At 39.2% G+C, this 22089-nt stretch overlaps 2 protein-coding genes and 1 long non-coding RNA gene across 3 annotated transcripts; 1 reads left to right on the top strand and 2 right to left on the bottom strand.

The window, feature by feature from the left end:
* Nucleotides 1-10850: 10850 nt before the first annotated feature.
* LOC116214200 lies at nucleotides 10851-12177 on the bottom strand. Its single transcript, XM_031549535.1, has 3 exons — nucleotides 11781-12177; nucleotides 11469-11660; nucleotides 10851-11269 (listed from the first exon to the last, which is right to left on the bottom strand). The coding sequence occupies exons 1-3, from the start codon at nucleotides 12168-12170 to the stop codon at nucleotides 11057-11059; spliced, it is 795 nt and encodes a 264-aa protein (XP_031405395.1). The 5' UTR covers nucleotides 12171-12177; the 3' UTR covers nucleotides 10851-11056.
* A 4-nt stretch (nucleotides 12178-12181) lies between these two features.
* On the bottom strand, nucleotides 12182-12961 carry LOC116214366 (F-box/LRR-repeat protein At3g26922-like). Its single transcript, XM_031549782.1, has one exon. The coding sequence runs from the start codon at nucleotides 12959-12961 to the stop codon at nucleotides 12182-12184; it is 780 nt and encodes a 259-aa protein (XP_031405642.1).
* Nucleotides 12962-13505: 544 nt separating this feature from the next.
* LOC116214202 lies at nucleotides 13506-15191 on the top strand. The gene is made up of 3 exons (XR_004158253.1): nucleotides 13506-13994; nucleotides 14280-14396; nucleotides 14857-15191. It is a non-coding gene; the product is annotated as an uncharacterized LOC116214202 (long non-coding RNA).
* The last annotated feature ends 6898 nt before the right edge of the window (nucleotides 15192-22089 follow it).

Genomic DNA, 22089 nt, shown 5'->3' with positions numbered 1-22089 from the left:
TTTCTCAAATCTATCTAATGATTTAAAAATTACCTAGAAAAACCCATGGTTTATATCTAGTTCCAAATTTATCCTAACATTAATTTTTCCGTCTACATTTAACAGTCTTGCTGACATGGAAACATAAGTGGGCCCATTCTTCCCACGATGGCCTTTTGCTAGAGATAAAATTGAGAAAAAAATTAAAACCATATGATAGATTTGAGAAAAATTAAAATCATGAGATAGGTTTGGAGCTCACTTGCGTTTTATTGTCGGATAAATTGACGGCATGATAGATTTGAAACAAGATGTAAACCATAAACCTTTTTGGGTAATTTTAAAAGTATGGGATCAATTTGAGAAAACGGTAAAATCATGGGATATATGGCATAAAAACCCCTTATTTTATAACATGTACATATAGATCTATGGGATTGATTATTATTTTCTCGAATTTTGAGTTTTTTTAAATGAATTTTAAATTTTTTTAAAACATATAGATTAGATATATATATATATATATATTTTAGATATAACGTGTTATATCTATGTTCTTCAAAAAGAAAATTAATCATATATTTTTTATAGATAAAGAGATGAGGTACTATCTATGTTTTAGCGGATGTACCATACATAAACCGTGACCGATCTAACTCTAAAAAATATTACTACCATTATATTCATTAGTTTTTCTCATGCATGCAATTTGATTTAGGTCCATCCACAGTAATATTTTTTTGAGGTGAGTTCTTCAATTTTTTTCACACATAAACTTTTGTAGAATCAGGGTTCAATTTTATGTATGTGGTTTAGGTGTTAAATTTTTCATGCCATGATTGAAACTTTTATTTCGATATTTCATGTATAATCTTCACAATGTTGGATTTTTCACGATTTATATTAAGTTCTCTTCTTTTATGGAATTTTTTAGATCTTATTCGTGAAATTAAGCTATCATTAGTTTTATTTATATATGTCTAACAATATATACAATTGATTGCAAATTATTTTTTCTAAGAATTTATAACGAGAAAATAATCATGTTTAATCCCCGTACGGTGCACAGGGTCCATGACTAGTGTACATATATATATATATACACATATATGTAGTGATATTTATGCATTAATCTTAAGTTTCGAAACTTTTCTTTCACCAAGTAATATTAACTTAGCACTTATTTCGAACAATTATATATTATATATTATGTATTATATTGTATATAATATATAATTATATGATTACACGTCCGTAGTAAGGAGGTGGCGGGTCGGTGGGGTTTTCCCATCCACAGCCACTTCCTTTTTTATTTTATTTTTTGAATTTTTGAATTATTCCTTTTTCTATAATTTCTAATTTCGTAAACTCCCTCAATCTTTTTAGTTTTTTCAAGTACGATCCGAATAAGTATCATGTAATTCGATTGACATGTTATTGGCACCACGTAATTTGATTGACACAATAAGCTAAGTAGTCCGATTGTTAAATCAACGCATTACGCCCTTTTGGTGTTTCTAAATCCAACATGAACTAATTTCCACGTAATTCGGTTAACGTGTTATGCCTTTTTCAAGTTTTCATATTCGATCATTGGAAGGTTCCATATAATTCAGTCGACACGTTATGTCAAACAATCTGATCGTTAGGTCGACGTGTTATGCATTTTTAGTATTTTAAAATCTAACACCAATAAAGTTCTACATAATTTGGTCGACATGTTACGCCAATCATCCAAACGTTAGGTCAAAGAATTACGCCCTTCTAGTGTTTCAAATTCAATCTAAATAAGGCACCACGTAAAACAGTCCACTCGTTATAGCAAATACTGTGATCATTATAGTCGGACTATTACCAAAAAAAATACTCTTACCCAACTTTTATTTAGAAAAATTAGAAAAAATTTCGTATTAGAAGTATTAAATATAAAATTACGATATATGTATTTTTTTAAAAAAATTCAGTTTGGGAGTGCGGGACCTTTTTCGTTTTCCCTTTTTTTTTTAAAAAAAATTCCTTCTTTTATCCAATATTTCTTAGACTTGGCCCAACAAGGTAGCTTTGGAACCTTATTGATCAGCCGGGTCAAATGACCCGATCATTATGTTTGGACTAGTTATGCCTTAAACAATATAATATCACATTTTTCGCCAACTTGATATAAAAGATTTTTTTCTCATTTTTCGCCAAATACATTTAATCCATTTATATGTTTATTTATGATAGATCCCACAGATCATGCTCTAAAATTAGAATTTTATATCATGAACAATTGCTTAAAACCTACCTATCTTTATTAGGTGTTTAAAATTTTAACACAGATTTTCAATGCTTAATTTGAAATTCAAACAAACACATAGTTTTTTTTAGCACTTTTTGTATCAATAATATTTTTAAAATTTTACTACTTAATTTCCACACTTGAGTAAGACGCTGTTTCAGTTTAGAAAACAAAATCAGCACCATTTTATGTTATTCAAACTATCTTTAAGAACAGTCTATTTTCAAAAGCAAGAAGATGATAGGTGCTTTTCTTCCATCGAAAAACTGAGAGCTTTCGCCAGTTTTCTTGACTTCAAGTTTTGCTGTATAATTCAAGTGCCACGCATTGTCTCATGTTAACCTTATTACAATGTCGACTGGAGAAGGAACTCGAATGACTACAATGAATTCCAGATGAGTTTCCTGTAAATCATGAGACCCGCTAGACTGAATCTACCGGAATTTCTTTCACATGGTACGTGTACAGATGCAATTTCATGGACAATGTGAAGGAATAATCAACCACGTTGGCGGTATGGACTTCGTTCTTCCGAGGCCAAAGTTTCCGTCATGACAGTGTCCGACCATGAACTGCAACTGAGAGGAAACACTCCATAGGGAATAGGCAAGCATGGATAATCTCGCATAGTATGATATGAATAGTCCCTTTGTCTAAATTACGTAGTATAATTGGTAAACGATAAGATATGTGCATGCTTACCAACAGACACAACAATCTTATTACCAAAAAGTGCGTTCCACACAGGAAAGCAAGCTTCGTCCAGCATAGTCCTGTTGCTAATCCCACCACTCCGCTCGAATCCAAACTTCAATGCGCAGCAGACTGCACATGGTGCTCCAGTCTAAAGGTCCACCATGGTGGTACCCCTCAAACCACTCAATCTTCGCGTCCTTAAGTCGCGTGACAAAAACAAAAAACCCCCCAGCACCGGAACAGCAGTCAAGATAGTCAGGATACCCCACCTTGGCTGCGAATGCCTCGCAGATTAACTACATGGGCAAATAAGTTGCCGTTGGATCGGGACAGAAACAAGTTCAAATAAAGCATTCTTTTCCAAACCTGAGGATTATAGCCAGCATAGAAAGACTAAAAGGCAGATAGCTGATAATACGTTCATTCAGATTTGCATTAACCATATTGTCTATTATCAGCAGTTTTCATGGGTTATAGACCCGAGAAGAAGGGAAGAGATTGTTCCTTTACAAAAGGATATGGCACCCTGAGAACAACACTCGTAGGTTGGCAAGTCCGAAACAAGCAATCCAGAATAAGGAAATTGATTGACCGGGATGCCTTAGACGTGAAATTCATATATTGTATCCCGGGTGCTGATGAAGCCAAATTCTTCTTATCTTCTTCAATCCTCTCACCACTCTTCAAGTAGAACATAACAATAAAGAAAAAGTCACCAACAGGAAATAATGAGAACGAGTAAAAGCAGTACAACCTCAACAGCAGACCAATGAGTCAAATGGCTACAATCTGATCCTCTACCTCGCAGAGACACACGGTTGATTCGAGGCATCTAAATGTGGCAGACCATCCAGTGAGGAATTTCTGGAGCTCCTCCAACCACAGCTCAGGAGGATCCCAGTTGAAAGAAATTCTGAATCTGACGGCAGAACTGTAAGGAGTATTCTCCGTCCATATGAAGGGGAGTGTCCTGTCGCCTAGACCGTAGTAGATATTATAATAGAAAGACAACAATTTTGGGGTATCAATCCTGAGGTCCTCCAAGTGATAGTAACTCTCATACTTTTGAGATTTCTATTCATTCGATGGGAATGAGTGTGGCTTGCAGCCAGCGGCCTGCTCACCGAGGACACGGGCACCTTCTGAGGCAGTTGGTGGCCTCAGAGCCTGATTGGTGGGGAGACCCCGTTTGGCCCCTCAACCAAAGACCATGTATAGCAGCACGCGGCGTCTCTCTATGCGACGGCGTACGGAGATACGCGCGCCTGACATACCTGTCGTTGGAGCGGTCTTCACGCGTCTCCATATGTGGAACTTAGCAACCATACATGATGTAAGATTGTTGTTCATTAATACTATCGCCACGAGCCACACAAAGCAGGGACACCGCTAACCCCGTAGTCACCCTGTCAGAGGCTATGGAGCAGCAATCATCAGGAGGGTGGAGACTTTCTCGGGTGGAGATCAGTTCTCTTTGGTGGAAGGGTGTGTCGTCTGGCAGATTTAGAGATATATCAATAGGCGCCTGTTGTGGGTGGCGGAAGAGCGTGAAGGGGAATGATGGATGCTCATGGAGTGAAACTTTTGCACCTCTATGAGTCAGGTGAGGGTAACATTTTGGTGGCATGGCGGGCAATCGAAGGCCACAATTTTGAAGCGAACACGAACACACCTATGTCACCCTAAGTAGGCATAATTCGAGTCCCTACGTGAGTCTAAATAGCTCCACATTTTTGTTTTATATAGAAGTACAGATATATAATATCAAAAAATTGTTATTTCTTATACCCGTTTATTTATTAATGACCATAAGATCTAAAGGTAATGTGTTTGGTGCTTTTACAGGTCTGTGAAGAATAAATTCCAACAGTGGGAGAAGATCACCCCAACCTAAATTTTGAAAAAAAAAAGGAAAAAGTATCGTACACCCTTGAATGAATATATAGTATTTATGATTTTAAATTTCTTTTGATTTTTATAGATAAATGTTAGGAGAAATATTATTCTTAGAGTAATTGATCCGACCATAATAACCAGATTGTTTATCTTGACGGGACAATCAGATTACCGGCTGGCTTGGTTCAGTCGAATTTAATACATAAACAAAGAGGTTGAAAACGTGAAAATTTACAATAAGAATTAAAAGAAAATGAAGAAGTCATGAGGGCATTAATCAAACAAGAACAATTGGATCTTTTGTCTCGACAGGTTGACCGGATTATCTACTACTTTTATTGATCGAATTTAAAAATACTTAAAAAGAGGAAATAAAAAAAGTGAATTTAATTAAAATTGTATAAAAGTTAAAAAGGAAAAAGAAAAAGAAAATCTTTAGGATGCCGGGTGACTCCATGAGGTAAGTAATGTACAATTTTTAGATATTTGATAAGGCAATTTATCCAGATTTCTTGAAATGTAGGAGATAGTCGTACTCGACACCTACTAGGGATAGTATGTGCGTGATGGAATGACGATAAGAGGTTATAAAAGAGAAAAGATATTATAGATAAGTAAGCGGTAATCCTGAATACTACTAAAATTAGGGGGAAGAAAAAGCTTTTGATCCTTAACTTTTAGCTCTTTTAGCATTTTTGTTCTAAATTTTATTGACGAAGGTGACACGTGACAAAGTGACAATGATATGGATTTTTTCTGAATGTCACTTTCTAGTCTCAATAGAGAGACAATAGAAGTGGGGTGAGAGTGTCCCACTGGCCACCACCCTCCGACCAAGGTAGTCGGCAGGGTTAGACCACGTCAATGACCTCCAAGCAGGAGGTGGTTGAGGGGCGATGACACCCCCATCCCAAATTCTCCCCAATTTGAGAGATCGCCTCTCTAGCTAGGGGGAAATCCAAAGGTGAGGCGTCTCCATTGTCTAACACACTCTCAAAAGTGATGGCCGGCAGCGATGCCCCCACCCTCAATTTTCTTCGATTTGAGAGATCGTATTACAATCATGCAATTTTCAAGAACAATGTGAAGGAAAATTCAACCACATTGGGGTATGGACTTCTTCGTTCATCCAAGACCAAAATTTCCTTCATCACAATGTCCATCCATGAACTGCAACCACGAGGAACCACTCCATAGGGAAGGGCAAAGCATGGGTAATATTGCTTAGTGAGAATACTCCTTTTTTTCTAAATATATAGTAATAAAAGGTAAACAATAACTTAATATTCAGCACAACAAGGGTGCAAAACTTGAAGCAATCCAAAGCTTCAGTGCCAATCCGATGACTGGAAGGAGAGGTGAGGAGCTACAGTGGCGGGGGACATGGATGATGATCATTCTCAAGCTTCCCCAGCATGTAAAGGACCGAGTTCTCTCCTTCTGGTAGGATGTCAAAGAAGTGGTGATAGGACCATCGCTCTTGATCGGGCCAAAAGACATACATGGTGCCTGCTCGTTCCCTATCTCCAGGTTCAACTTCTGGAAGGAAGAATTCAGAGCGAGTTTGTACGGACAACGGCAAAGCTCCTCAGTGTGGCTTTAAATAATGGTGTCGAGTGTTAAGGATCAAGATCCCATATGGAAAATATACAAGGACAATTATAGGTTTATAAGAGGGTTGAGTCCCGTATTCTATTAGCTTAAACTTCTATAATGCATACGCCTCATCAACCTCTTGTAGGCCCGTTTATGGTATCAGAGCTAGGTACAGCTCACTCCAACATGCTATCTATGCATTCACTTTGCGTTAGGTCCGGTGTGTGAGGGTGGATGTTAAGGATTCCATATACAAAAATAATCTTAGGTTTATAAGAGTGTTGAATATTTAACATCAAAGACCTAACAATTGACTTAAACCCTTCTTTATCGATAAATAAAAAATCTTTTTTATTCCCTAGCCTCGAACCGTTTTGTCGCTTTCATCTTAAACCTTTTATTTTCATTCAGATTTGTTATCGACGTCATTCATTATGTTCACTTCCGTCCTCCATTAAATTACGGTTATGGGATCCACATCTTATCTACCAAAATAATGTTGAGTATCAAAATTAAAATTTTCTTCAATAAAAGATTTTGACGAAGGGATGAAGATAAAAAAGTAAGCAAAAGAGTTTAATGAAAAAAGGACTAAAATAGAAAATGATTCAAAAATATATGATGTAAACGATAAAAAAATGGAAAAATGACTAAAATAGAAAACCATATGAACATGGAGAACAAATATTTATCAAGAACAACAATTTCTCATTTTAACCTACAATCCAGAGAAAATGATTCTTTAATTATATTTTCCTTCAAATCTTCACTTTTCCTGCAATTTAATACTTGAATCAAACTCTTCCATATTACCAGCTTTCCTATTGTTCCAAATTTTCAATTTCCCATATACTTTGTTTACAATGTGGCCTTATTGTGAATAAAAATAACAGTATATTATATTGTATTCACCACGTGACCTTATTGTGAATATATTATTTCATATAATCTACCGAAAAGATATTATTTCATAGTTATTTGTCACTTTGTTTACGCAACCGAAAAAAGAAATTTGAGCAACATGTATTGGTTGCCATTCGCCACTTATTTCCCTACAACAAGGCATGAGATTTGAGTTTTGTGATTGGGAAAAAATTCACGATTAAGAGCGCTTTACTTCAAAGTGAGCCAACTCGACTCAAACTAAATCAATAGGGATAAGTTGAGTTTCTAAATATCATGACATATAAAAAATTAAATTTGATTTAGCTTATATTCCATAAAAGTAACGCATGAGTTGTTTTATTCGAATAATATGCGATATGATGTGCTTCTTTTGCACAATAAATGATATGCCTTATGAATCACAACATGATAGCAAAAATAACAACCACAAGGACACAAAATATGAGCCCGAAAATATTAATTCAAGAGGACCTTCAATCTGAATGATCTCTTTTGACAAAATAACAAGACTCAAAATCATTGATAGTGTATCATCCACATACAACTAAATTAATTTTAAATTAGGCATAAAGGCACTTTGAAGATATTACGCACTCCACGAAGCTATGGCCCTATCAAGTCGATCTTTGAATATACTAATTTTGCCTAAACCTGAAAACATATATAAGTGAATCATGTGCATTTTCCGAAATAATACTTGAGTTACCTCTCAATGACAATGTCATACAAAGGAGTAAGAAATATTATCCTAAATTAGATACGCTCTTTTTTTCTTTAAAGTACCAGAATTATATGTACTCTTTTTAGCAAAAGATATAGTCCCATGCGGATCATATGGATATTATCTGGAGAAGTTATAAATAAATCGTAAAAGAAAGAATAAGTAAATGAATCAATTATTACTTTACAAGTTAAATCATATAGGGGTATTTGAAATTTTCATTCAAGGAAATTGCATTGATCTTTTTACGCAAAAATGATTTTTCTACAGCAAAGGAAAAGAAAACTTGATTTGTTCTTTATAATTTACAAAATATAAGATTTTGCCAAGACTAGATAGTGAATGAAACGATAAAGAGACTTTTTCATCTTAGAAATTCATGAACTTCTATTTATTTATTTATATAGTGTTCTTTTTCTGCAATTTTTTCCCTTAAATGTCATCTAGACAAGAAAGCAAATGGTATCGTAGGAGGGGAAAGTGAGAATTAAATATGGAAGTAAATAAAGCATTACATTCAGTTAATTACAATGACTGACAACTGTGATGGAATAGAATTTATAGAGATCCTTAGAAGGCGGAGGGAGGGGACTTGAAAACGCCGCCTTGGACCAGAAGGCGAGGGGAGGAGACACAGTGGCGGCGGCTATGGATGATGATATAATCTCGAGCTTGCCCGAGCATGTGAAGCATCATATCCTCTCTTTCATACCGGCCATTAACGAAGTAGCTAGGACCAGTTTGCTGTCAAAGTCGTGGCTACGGACGTGGCGATCGTTCCAGATCACTGATTTCAAACCATGGCTCGTCCTACCAGGTGAACATCCAGGACATCATTAGGACTGGGCGGGGAAACGAGGACACCAAGAGATTCGTCAGGTTAGTTGACGATGCCCTCATGAGGTCCCGAGATGGGATGCCACGGTTCAGGCTCAATGCAACCGTAGACATGATTCCTCACGTCGATAGATGGGTAGGTTTGGCCTTAGACAATCGTGTTGAGGAGCTGATCATTGCGATCATCTACGATTCTGCTAACAAGTTTCAATGTCCGGTTCCCACAAGGGTTTTGTCTGCTCAGTTCATCAAGTCCTTAACATTGGAGGGTCGGATAAAGGCTGATGGGATTAGCGCCGTGAGCCTGCCTTCTCTGCGGTTGCTCGAATTGTCATCTTCCCATATTGACAATGAGATGTTTCAGAGACTCATCCGGGGCTGCCCTTTACTTGAAGATCTTACTGTATTCCACTGCAAACCCTCGTCCAAGATCGAACTCTTGAATCTCAATTACCTCAAGAGAGTGAAGCTGGCTACTTTCCGCCCTGATCTTAAGTTTGTAAGAATTAAAGCACCGGGATTAGAAAGGTTCGAATTTTTTTTTTTTGACAATTTGGCAATCAAACAGTTAGACGATTTAGTAGTTGATGTAAGTCCGAGCGTCACTTGCTTAGAATTGACGAGCATCAACAAGAGTGACGGGTGGTTCTGTCATTTACTTTCCAAATTCCCTCTGCTAGAAAGCTTGACACTTGAATTATTCGCATCATTGAGACGAATCATGATCTCGAATCCACTCTTGAAGAAGATCTCAATAGAGAGTTGCTTTGACTTGGAGGAGATCAGAATTGATACCCCAAAATTGTTGTCTTTCTGTTGTAAGGATTACTACGGTATAGGCCTGAGGACACTGCCCTTCATATGGACAGACAATACTCCTTATAGCTGTGCCGTTGGATTCAAAATTTCTTTTGAACAGCGTCCTTCTGGGCTGTGGTTCGAGAGGCTTCAGAAATTCCTCATTGGATGGTCAGCTACATTTAGATGCCTCGAACCAACCGTGTGTCTCCGCCAGGTAGGGGATCGAATAGTAGCAATTTGACTCGTTCAGCTGCTGTCGAGGTTTATGCTTTTGCTTGTTCTCGTTATTAATTTCCTGCTGCGACCGTTTCCTTCTTGTTATTTACTTGAAGGGGCGCGTGGTTATTGAAGATATGAAGAAGAAATTGGCCTTATCAGCTCCTGGGACACAATATATGATTTTCGAGTTCTTGTCTGAAGCATCCAATTCCCAGGCAATCTATTTCCTTATACTCTCAGGGCGCCATATCCTTTCTTGTCTGAAGCATCCAATTCCCAGGCAATCTATTTCCTTATACTCTCAGGGCGCCATATCCTTTACTAGAGGTACAATCTCTTCCCATCTCCTGGGGTCTATAACCCATGAAAACGGCTGATAATTGACAATATGGTTAATACAAATCTGAATGAATATATTGTCAGCTGTTTCTGATCCACCAGTTACTGATTTGCCTATGTACGTAGTCAATCTGCAAGGCATTCGCTCGCAAGGAGGAGTATCCTGGCTATCCCTACTGCTGCTCCGGTGCTGGTGGGGGGTTTTTGTGTTTTTGTCACGAGCTTAAAGGATGTGAAGATTGGAAGGGTTGAGGGAGCCTTCCGCCATGGTGGAATTTTAAGCTGGAGCACCTTGTGCAGTCTGCTGCGCATTGAAGTTTGGATTAGATTGCAGTGGTGGGTTTCGCAACGGGACTATGCTGGACAAACCCATTGCTTTCCTGTACGGAATGCACTTTTTGCGGCTTCCCCAAACCCATCATTTTCAAATAAATTTTTCCAAATTTCTTGTTGTCGTTAATAAAAGATATTAGGATTTTTGCTCCTAAGTATATGTGAACGTAGATCATATATGTAATTTGCCCCCGATTGAATTTTTGAGCATTAACAAATGATTTTAACTCTTTATGTTACTCCGGCTGACTAAAAATTCTAACTCCGTTTCTGCATTGAAGATAGGATAGGTGCATAAGCACCAAACCAGACACAGCCATAACTATTTGTTTCCAATTAAAAGGACTCATCCTGCACTCTACGAAGCTGCTTATGTTCTGCATTTATTACACAGCTCACTAAAAAGTGTATTCCGTACAGGAAAACATGGATCGTCCAGCAGTGTCCCGTTGCTAATCCCACCACTGCAATCTAATCCAAACTTCAACGGGCAGCAGACTGCACAAGGTGCTCCAGTCTAAAGGTCTACCATGGTGGGTACCCTCAAACCAGTCAATCTTCGCGTCTTTAAGCCCGTGACAAAAACACGAAGACCCCCCAGCACTGGAACAGCAGTCAGGATAGTCAGGATCCTCCTCCTTGCGTGCAAATGCCTTGCAGATTAACTACATGGATAATTAAGTATCATGTGGATCAGAAACAAGTTCAAAGAAAGCATTCTTTTCCAAATCTGAGGATTATAGCCCGCACGCAAAGACTAAAAGGCAAACAGCTGACAGTACATTCAGGTTTGTATTAACCATATAGTCTATTATCAGCAGTTTTCATGGGTTATAGACCCGAGAAGATGGGAAGAGATTGTACCTCTAGTAAAGGATCTGGCACCCTGAGAATAACACTTGTAGGTCGGCAAGTATGAAACAAGCAATCCAGAATAAGGAACTTGATATCCTGGGATTGGGATGCCTCAGGAAAGAACTCGAAAATCATATATTGTATCCCAGGAGCTGATAAAGCCAATTTCTTCTTCATATCTTCGTCAATTCTCTCGCCATGCTTCAAGTAAATAAGAAATAAGGAAAAGTAGACAACAGGAAATTAATAATGAGAACAAGCGAAAGCAGTAAACCTTGACAGCAGAGGAATGAGTCAAATTGCTACTGTTTGATCCCCTACCTGGCAGAGACACACGGTTGATTCGAGGCATCTAAATGTAGCAGACCATCCAATGAGGAATTTCTGGAGCTTCTCCAAACACAGCCCAGGAGGATCCTGATCAAAAGAAATCTCCAATCCAAAGGCACAACTATAAGGAGTATTGTCTGTCCATATGAAGGGCAGCGTCCACCGGCTTATATGGTAGTGATTCTCATAACGGAAAGACAACAATTTTGGGGTATCAATTCTGATATCCTCCAAGTGAAAGCAACTTTCTATTGAGATCTTCTTCAAGAGTGGATTCGAGATCCTGATTCGTCTCAATGATGCGAATAATTCAAGTGTCAAGCTTTCTAGCAGAGGGAATTTGGATAGTAAATGACAGAACCACTCGTCACTCTTGTTCATCCTCGCCAATTCTAAGCGACGCTCGGACTTACATCAAATACCAAACCGCCTACCCGTTCGATTGTCAATTGGTGAGAAAATTCGAACCTTTCTAATCCCGGTGCTTTAATTCTTACATTAAGATCAGGGCGGCAAGTACCCAGATTCACTCTCTTGAGGTAATTGAGATTCGAGAGTTCGATCTCGGACAAGGGATTGCAGCGGAATACAGTAAGATCTTCAACTAGAGGGCAGCCCCCGATGAGTCTCTGAAACATCTCTTCGTTGATAACGCTATTGTACAATTGGAGCGACAGCAGAGAAGGCAGACTCACGGCGCTGATTCCATCAACCTTTATCCCACTTAATGATAAGGATTTGATGAACTTAGTAGACAAAACCCTTGCGGGATCTGGAAATTGAAATTTGCCATTAAGGATCCCAATGCTCAGCTCCTGAACACGATAGTCTAAAGCCAAATCCACCCATCTCCCGACGTGAGGAATCATGTCGAAGGTCACGTAGATCACGAACCGCGGCATCCCATCGCGGGACCTCATAAGGATATCGTCGACTAACCTGACGAATCTCTCGCTGTGCACGTTTCCCCGCCCGCTCTTGAAGATGTCATCGATGGCCTCGCGTGGCATGATGAACCATGGATTGATCTCAGTGATCTGAAATGATCGCCACGTCCGTAGCCACGACTTCGACAGCGAACTGGTCCTCGCTACTTCCTTAATGCCCGGTATCAACGAGAGAATGCGATGCTTCAAATGCTCGGGCAATCTCGAGATTATATCGTCATCCATAGCCGCGGCCGCCTCTCCTCCCCTCGCCCTCCGGCGCAAGGCGGCTCCGGACGTCCCTCTAAATTAATAATTATTTTGAGCTAATTAAAAAAAAAAACAGAGAGAGAGAGACAAAGCCGGGAAGGAGAGAGGGTGAGGGAGACTCACTGTGCCGAGGACCAACACCCCAATCGCGGTTGCCAACGTCCACTAAAGCGTTTGGCGAGAGGACTCCTCTCTCCCCATGAACTGAATCGTTTAAAATCCCAAGATTCCTATCGATTTGAGGGATGCAAGTGGTCGATGATCTCGTAGCTCAAATGGTAAGCTGGGGTGGTCGTGCCCCCATCCGTCCTTCCTTGTCACCCCATTTTTGCTCTTCTTTTGGGGTCCGTGCCCCCATCCGTCCCTTTCTTAAAAGCAAAATCGTGGGACATATCGCTGCTGCAGTCCCAGAAAATTGAGCATTCAAGTCACTCTTCTTTCAACATGTGCGCTTACTGCTTAACTAACATTAGGGATGTGGACAGATACCGGGTATATCCGGAACCGGTCGAAACCTACCCGTTAGGGTAGGATTCGGGTAGCTCATATTGAAAATAGGATACGATTCGGGTATCAAAATAAGGAACCGGTAAAATTCGGTTCCGGTTCCGATTCCAACCTACAGGGTACCCAGAATCGAAACCGAAACCGAATGATAATTACTAAAAAAAAAAGAAAAAAAAGAAAGGTAAAGTTAGTATGTATTACAGACTAACAGAGTCGGGAAGATTGAAGACAGGAAAGAAGAGCGAAGAGGAACCCTAAATCGCAAATCGTCATCGTCTTCGACTCCAGTTCCTCTCGTCTCCGACTCCAGTTCCTCTCGTCTCCGACTCTCCACTCCAGCTCCTATCCGTCGGTCGCATCTCGTCTCTGACTCTCCACTCCGGCTCTCTTTCCCACTGAGCTTCTTTTCTACTCCAAATCCGTCACTCTCGACTCCGACTCTCCACTCCGGCTCCTCTCTGTCGCTCTCGTCTCCGACTCTCCTTCAAGCTCCCTTTCCCCGGTGAGATTCTCGTCTAGACTCCGCTGCTCACCTAGGCATAGGAATTGCTGACCTTTGCTGCTCTGTTTTCTCTTGGGGCGGTTCCAGTTGATAAGGAAATCCCCGAGTGGTGAGTGATCCATAGGAATTTTCTTATGATTTCGAAAAACAACTTCATAGGAACTGCTTTCAGCACTTTATCCCCACCTGTTGGTACTCCATTCCCCGAATCTGGGCCAAATTTTGATCTACTTTCATTTGAACGAAGGGCTTCACTCAGCTGATTCTCAATACTTCTGATTTTAGCCTACAGCAGAGCATGTCAAACAAAATCACTACCTGGAGGTGATTCCCAGGAGGCTGATATAGCTCACGGCTGTTCACAGCCAGCGCAGCTAACAGGGTTGGCTTCATAGGAGATTGGTGAGCCTAGTCTCTATTTTTTTCTTTTATCTTACTTTTGTTTATTTAAATTTTCAGCTAGGGTTAGGCTTTTGGCAGACATGTGCTTAGATGGTTAGACCGAAGGCAGTATGGGAAATTGGTTGATTTGTGTTTGTGCTTCACACAGAATAATGACATTTGGCTTAGTTTTGACATGTGGCACATAACATGTATTTCGTTATGCCAGTTAATTTACTACAAACAATTAAAATAAGTTGCGAGTATGTACAGTGTGATATTCACGACATGTGTATGGTACAAGATAACATGCTTTATTATATGTGTACAAGATAACTGCAGTCTGCTGATAACATGTGTATGAAAAATAACATTGTATATTTATATGTGTCCATATATTTCTGGTATGTATGCATCTATCTGTTGCTGCGCCAACACGTGTGGCAATCTCTCTGTGCTTAGACGTTTGGTCACTTTCCAGCCATATATCAGCAGACTGTAGACATCAAAATGTGGCAATTTTCTCCATTGGTGCAGCAACAATAGACAAAGTTGGTCAGGGACTTTACAATTCCCCTCCCCTGCCTATCAGATGAGATCTTCTGAGTTATCTTTTTCTAATCCTATATTTTTTCTCAAGATTAAAGTGTGATTTTTCTGCTTTTGGATAGATAAAATTTTTAGTTCATGGACCGTATTAATCCATTATGGACGTATTGTAAGGAAATATTACATTTTGTTGTGTAAAATCGTATTATAGATATTTAGTTTTGTGGATGGATTAATGAGACATTATTTTTTATTGTTGTGGATTAATCTAAATTTATGTTGATATTATTCTTGCCGTGATTACTGATTATGGGTAGGATATTTCGGGTTTCATTTAGCGAGACAAAAAAAAATTACAGGTTCTAATAGGGTACCCGGAACCTGTGGTATAATACAGGTTCCGGATAGGTTTCGGTTCCATGATTCAACAGGGTAGGGTCTGGTTCTAAAATCTTGGAACCGGTCCCTTACAAGGTGGGGTCCGGGTATCATGAAAAAGACAGGGTACCCGAAACCGATCACTCTTAACTAACATTATGAATTTTATTTTAATTTCTCTAATTATTTTTCTAACGAATATTAATTTTATATGACATATACTTATGGAGAAATATTTTAATGTATTGAAAGATTTTTTCCCCTCAAAATTGCTTTTAATACTTATTCAACAACTAGTATTTTTTATTTTATAAGAAAACATTGGTCCCTTTAGTTTTAGAAATCAATTTTAACTATACTCCAATTATTTTTAATTCAACAATACAATTATTACTTTTTATTTTTCTTTAATTTTTAATAATTCGATTCCATTTTTAATATTAAATTCTCTCAACTATTCATTATTTTTTCCACAACTCAGCATCACAATAATTACTTTTTCTGAATTATTCATTTTTTTTACATTTTTTTTATAATTCAACAATACAATTATTATAATCTAATTAAAATCAAAACTCAACTCTACTCAATTATAAAACTACACACAACTTAATGTTTACTCGCGAAGTGCGAGAATTTTTTTTTTTTACGTTTTAGAGTATAATAAATAATGAAGAACATGTCTTTATAAAATTGGAATTACATTAATCAGATGCACGAGTGGAAAACCTCATACATAACAATACAATCCTCCTATTACGAATAGAATATTTTTCGTGTTTCCTTTGTATCGTATATGATTCTCTTGTATATATTAGCTTAGTTGTATTCCTCGATTTTAGGCTAGCTTTTCTTCCTTTCTTATTTAGAGAGATTTTCTTCTCTTCTCCATCTAGCATGTAAAAATGTATTTTATATTTATCACGGTACTCAATTCAAAAATCGGCTAATTCATCAGCTCAATCTAGACATGTTATATGGTATCAGAGCGGTGCTCCTAATACTTACCTTTCTCCCCTCCTATAGTCGCCTGTCCCATAACTGAATTCCTTTGTTCACTAAGATGGCAAAGGATGACGAAAATCTGCATGCCTCTACAGCCATACCTTTGCTGCCTTGTCCTTGAGTGCCTCATATCATCCAGGAACGCAGCTCGTTTCGTGTCTCCTCAATGGGCGCAATTACATCGATCACGTGGTCCTATGCTATGCGCACAACTTTGCTAGCAGGCAAAGAATAAATTAGGGTTTGTGGACAGGATGGTCGAGAAATCAGCCATGGCCGATCTATTGATGGAGCAACTAATGGCAAGTCTGTAACTCCATGCTGGTGTCATGCATGGATCTTCAACCATGAGAGAGATTTACAGATAACTGTGTCATGTGTTGATTTGTCTTTTGTAACCAGAACGGAGATCTATCACCAACTATTACTCCAAATTGAAGGGTCTTTACGATGAACTCAAGAATTTTCTCAAGGTAATTCCAACCTACACGTGTGATGCAGCAGTTCAATCTGCGGCACGACGAGAAAAGGAGAAGGTCCACCAATTTATCATGGGTCTCAATCCGGAATTCTCAACAATCCGGTCAAATATTCTCACCATGATCCTCTATTGAACATGAATATAGGATTCACTTAATGATCGCGCACGAAGAAACGGAGCGGGGTGTTTTTCGGAATGAAGAAGATATGTCCGAAGGTCCGGCTCTCGGGGCAAAATCTGGCTTTGGGGACAATCGATCTGATGTTGGAGGATCGAACCAGAACTGGCTCTCTTTGCTATTTCCGTGGCCGGAATGGTCACAAACGCACAACCTGATATAAATCGAACGACTATATTAACTGAACAGCCGAAAGGTTATGCACAATCTGGGTCGTCAAAGCAGGCCTAGGCAACATCGGGGGCCCAAAAAAAACCCCAAGCCTACCAAAAGGGGGAGGCCAGGTCCAGTCAGGCAACCCAACCTCTAAGCAGCAGTGGACTCAAAATCCACATTTATTGCTTTCCGGACTTCGCGTCCCCATTTACTGTTTTCAGGACTTCGCGTCCGCATTTATTGCTTTCCGGATTTCGCGTCCCCATTTACTGCTTTCTGGACTTTGCGTCCACGAATTTTGCGTCCACATTTACTGCTTTTCGGACTTCGCGTCCCCATTTACTGCTTTCCGGACTTCGCGTCCGCATTTACTGTTTTTCGGACTTTGCGTTCACGTTTACTGCTTTCTGGACTTCTCATCCACATTTACTGCTTCCTGGACTTCGTGTTCGCGGACTTCGCGTCCATGTTTACTGATTTCCGGACTTAACGTCCACATTTACTGCTTTCCGGATTTCGCGTCCACATTTACTGTTTTTCGGACTCCGCGACCACATTTACTGCTTTCCGGACTCCGCGTCCACATTTACTGCTTTCCGAACTTCGGGTCCGATGTTTACTGTTTTCTTACTGCTTTTCGGACTTCGGGTCCGATGTTTATTGCTTTCTTACTGCCTTCCGGACTTTGGGTCCGATGTTTACCGCTTTCCGGACTTCGGGTCCGATGTTTACTGCTTTCCGGACTTCGGGTCCAATGTTTACTGGTGTTTACTTCTTTTCGGATTTCGGGTCCTATGTTTACTACTTTCCCGTACCTTTCCACTTCCTAAGCCCGATTCTTCCATTTTCCCCACACAAGGTTTATACATTCGCATAATTTTCTCCCACACATTCAAAGCAAGAGGACCAGTGGCTATCAGGGAAGCCAAAGGCGGTCGCCGAGATCAAAAGGGGTGTTTCTCATAATCTTTGACTACATCCTCTAATTGAGCATGCAACTAAAGAGGGGCAAGCTGTCAGCACCCCATTTTGGTCCACCGGCTCTAAAACAGGACATCAGCAAAGCTCTCAATTAGGATTCTAGACCTCTAACAAAAATGGCGAGGGCAACATATGGAATTTTGTGGCACATATAGTTGATCCCGAAGAGTAAAACACGAATGATCGACATTCAAACCGAAGACAGTGGAAAAAGAAGAACTCACATCTCTGTATCGTTTTCTTCGGTGAGAACGACTATCTTCATGGGTCCTAGAGCCAAGTTCAGTATTTTTAGATCAAGATTTGGTGAGTCAGGGACATTTCAACACAAAAATCACATCGAAAGCCCATTCGAGCAAAGAGATAAAATTCGTAGGAGCTGGGGTGCCCAAACAGTGAATACAGCAGCTCAAGCATGGGATTCGACGCATCGTATCATGATCAATCTTGAACCTAAAAGGGTGAACTTCATATGTTTGACCTAGGAAATCGAGTTAGGTTCAATTTGACGGGTCATTCATTCCAGGATTCAATACGGAGAGAGAGTTATGAATTTTTGAGCGCACCATGCCCGAAACTGTTAAACCGGGACAGACCCTGCTAGTGGAGGGAGAAAATCCATAAAAAAATTCAATTCTTCGTATTTTCAAGCATGGCCAACGTCAATGGATTCCAAATTCACTGAAGATTCAGAAAATAAAAAGAAAGAGAATATGTTTTAAGCTAGATTTGTACAGAATTGGAGATTTCCTTACAGATCAGAACCAAATCTCCCGGTTTTGGTCAGCTGTCGAAGAAAAATTGTTTCGGGTAATTCCCAAGGTCAAACGAATTCCAAATTTTACGAGGATGTGCCTGACCTATGTAGGGATTAAGAAAAAATATCAGAAAGACTCAAATGTTCATGAGCAGCTCAGAAAAATTCGGATCATCCCCATTGACTGCTGGTCACAGCCCTTCACTTTCTGTTCCCTTTGCTTCAGCTGAACAAGGTTGAGTACAAGACACCCTTCCCTCTCCTTCCCGTTTCCTTCCTTTTCCATGCTTCTCCTCGGCAATGAAACCTGCAGAGACAACAGAGATAGCAGAAAGCAAACAGAAGAATAGAAAGAATAGCAAGCTTTCGAATCCGTTTCAAACAGGTCCCGGGCCATTTTCAGTATCTTCTGCGCAGTCCTAAATTTTTCAGACGATTCAAATCAGTCCAGGAAACTTTTTATTCTGTTTCAATTTAGTCCCTGGAATATTTTCCACTCTTCAAATCGGTCCTGAACTTTCTGATGCGTTTCAAACCAGTCCAGGGTCATTTTTAGCATTTTCCGATCAGTCCCTGAAATTTTCAGAATTTTTCAATCACTCAAGGGAACTTTTCATTCTGTTTCATTTTAGTCCCTGGAACATTTTCCACTTTTCAGATCAGCCCCCAACTTCCAAATTCGTTTTATACAAGTCCTGGGCCATTTTAGCTTTTTCCAAGCAGTCCCTGAATTTTTCAGAATTTTTCAATCATTCAAGGAACTTTTCAATCTGTTTCAGTTTAGTCCCCAGGATTTTTAGCCAAATTTCCAAATCAGTCCCTGTTCTTTTTAAATTATTCTAATTCTATCCTTGAGCAATTTATGATATGTGTGTTATGATCGTGAGTGATATATGATCGTATGCAACTGTACTTTGTGTAGTTTTGATTGGATGATAAATCATAAGTTAAATGCATTAAATTTAGACAAATCGCTTCGTAAACCCATAGAATTTAAGGCAAGAATACACCAAAACGGTATAATTAATCACTTGGACTTAACACCGACAAGTTAATTTTATTGTGATCATTTTGCCTATATTTGTGTGCTTGGAATGTTTGAATGTGTTTTTGATTAAAACCTCACATGAATCGGTTTAATCACATAAAGTTGATTAAGAATTTGATTTAACCCCAAGACGGTCGGAAATTAGAGTTTATCGAGCGGTCCACCAATGGCCATTTCGATGGCTCGAAATCCGTAAACTAAAACATTTGGCAAGTTTTAATTAACTTAAAATTCCACACACTCGGGGAAATCAGGACTTTAAACTTGGTTAAAATAAATCACTCAACTCTTTTAAATAAATTGCACGAACCGGTCAATAATTTGTAATCGCGTCGACAGTTCAAGAACTGTTGGCCATGTCCTTTTAAAATTCACAATTTTTAAAAACACCAAGATACATGTCAAGCGTAGCATGGATATCTACGGAGTACTCGTATATCTTGACTTAAGCCTAAGCCTAATTTTAGGCGGCTCAAGTCGGGATATACGAGTCCTCTTTGGACCACTTTCGGACAGAGCGACCAGTTTCTCGGCTCTTTCGGGGTCTTCACAACCCTGATGGATCCAAGGGGTCGATCGACATCGGTTATTGACTTTCGACAGTCCGTGTCATGTGATCTTGATTTTTTACACACACACATATTTTTCGGTTCAAGGGCATGATTATCGGTTCTTGATCCGCCGATGCCTTAGCGGTGTTTCATGCTCCCATTTCCCTAAGATTGTGTTTAGAACGGGTTAAAATTCAAAAAATAGATTAACCTCAAACTCGACTTAACCAAATGTGGGCAAATAATCAAGCAAAGTGTTAGGTTTTGGGTTTTAGGTGAAAATACTCTTAATCTGTAAAAGCCACATTGTCACGATACAGAACAATTTAAAAATAACCCACATATTCGAGACTTGATTACAAACATCGTGTTTGTTGGGTCCACTATAATAATCCTGAATGCTACATGCCCTCTCCATCACACCACTTTGTTTGCTTTAGGATAGGATTTGCATGCCAAGATATCCCCGTTAATAATCGGTTAACCCACATAAATTCGACAATAACAAAACCCCATTGTTTGCTTATTTGTGCTTACTTGTTACATTTTTGCACTTGTTTGTTATGCGGGTCAAGCCCGATCCTTTATGATACGATTCACACGGGGTCTAACGTCCCTAACCATCGATCACGGGGTCTAATCCCCCAATCACTGAGCGCGCATCTTAATTTTAATTTCAGTCTTTTCAAACCACATGGTGAGCACGAGTGGAATAATGACCGAACACGAACTGATTGAGATTCAATCGTTGTAATTTATATTCTTATTTGAGAGAACAATGTGAGGATTTATTTTGCACATTTATTCACGTAAGAATCCCGGTCGGAGAATGGACGGTCGGAGCATTTCTTAGAATTTACGGTGTCAAAACGGGCGAGTCAAGTGCAACCCTAAATCGTGCGGTAAATAAATAAAATGGCAAGCCTAGCAAATTAGAGTACCGGAAGGACGTATGGGATATAAGCCTACACGTAATAGAACCCTCGAATTCGAAATTTTCGGTTCCGTACATACTATTGCCTCAGTATACTAAGTGTATTCCATACCCCTAGACTCGGGCAACTCACTGGCCCTCGACCTTCGGGTCGTAAACAGGAAGTGGCGACTCTTTTCTCACGTGTGTCCATCGTGCGTCTCCTAGGAAGGTGGACACTCCCAAGCCGAGTTGCATAGGCGCGTACATGCGTGCCCCGATGAGACGAAATTCGCGTGTGCATAGATATGAGGAATTAAGATTGATGAGATGCGAGGGGTCACGGTACCATTTTAACTCTGTCGCGAGGGAATGCGACCTTATGACTATGTTGTTTGATTGTGCTATATATTATTTGTCTGGTCTGATTATAGTAAATGTGATGATTGTTGAGATTGCCTGAAATTGTTATGTAAAAGCAGTGTTATTTGCTAGAGATTAGTGTGGTAAGTGTTTGTATGAATTTGTTATGGGGTGCTGAGTTAAGGATTAGTTATATTATTGTGTGGCTATAAAGACAATTGATTATTTAAGAATGAATTTAGTTATTTAGATATATTATATAATGTTCCGTGTCGGTAAATTAAATAACGGATTTGAGTATGCTTGTATTATCTAAATGAATTATTTGGTTGTTTAAAAATATTTTTATTTGTT

Source organism: Punica granatum, chromosome 7 (assembly GCF_007655135.1).
Source record: "Punica granatum isolate Tunisia-2019 chromosome 7, ASM765513v2, whole genome shotgun sequence".
NCBI lineage: Eukaryota > Viridiplantae > Streptophyta > Magnoliopsida > Myrtales > Lythraceae > Punica > Punica granatum.
Note: the sequence above shows the minus strand (reverse complement) of the source record. Positions and strands in the feature narration are given on the sequence as shown.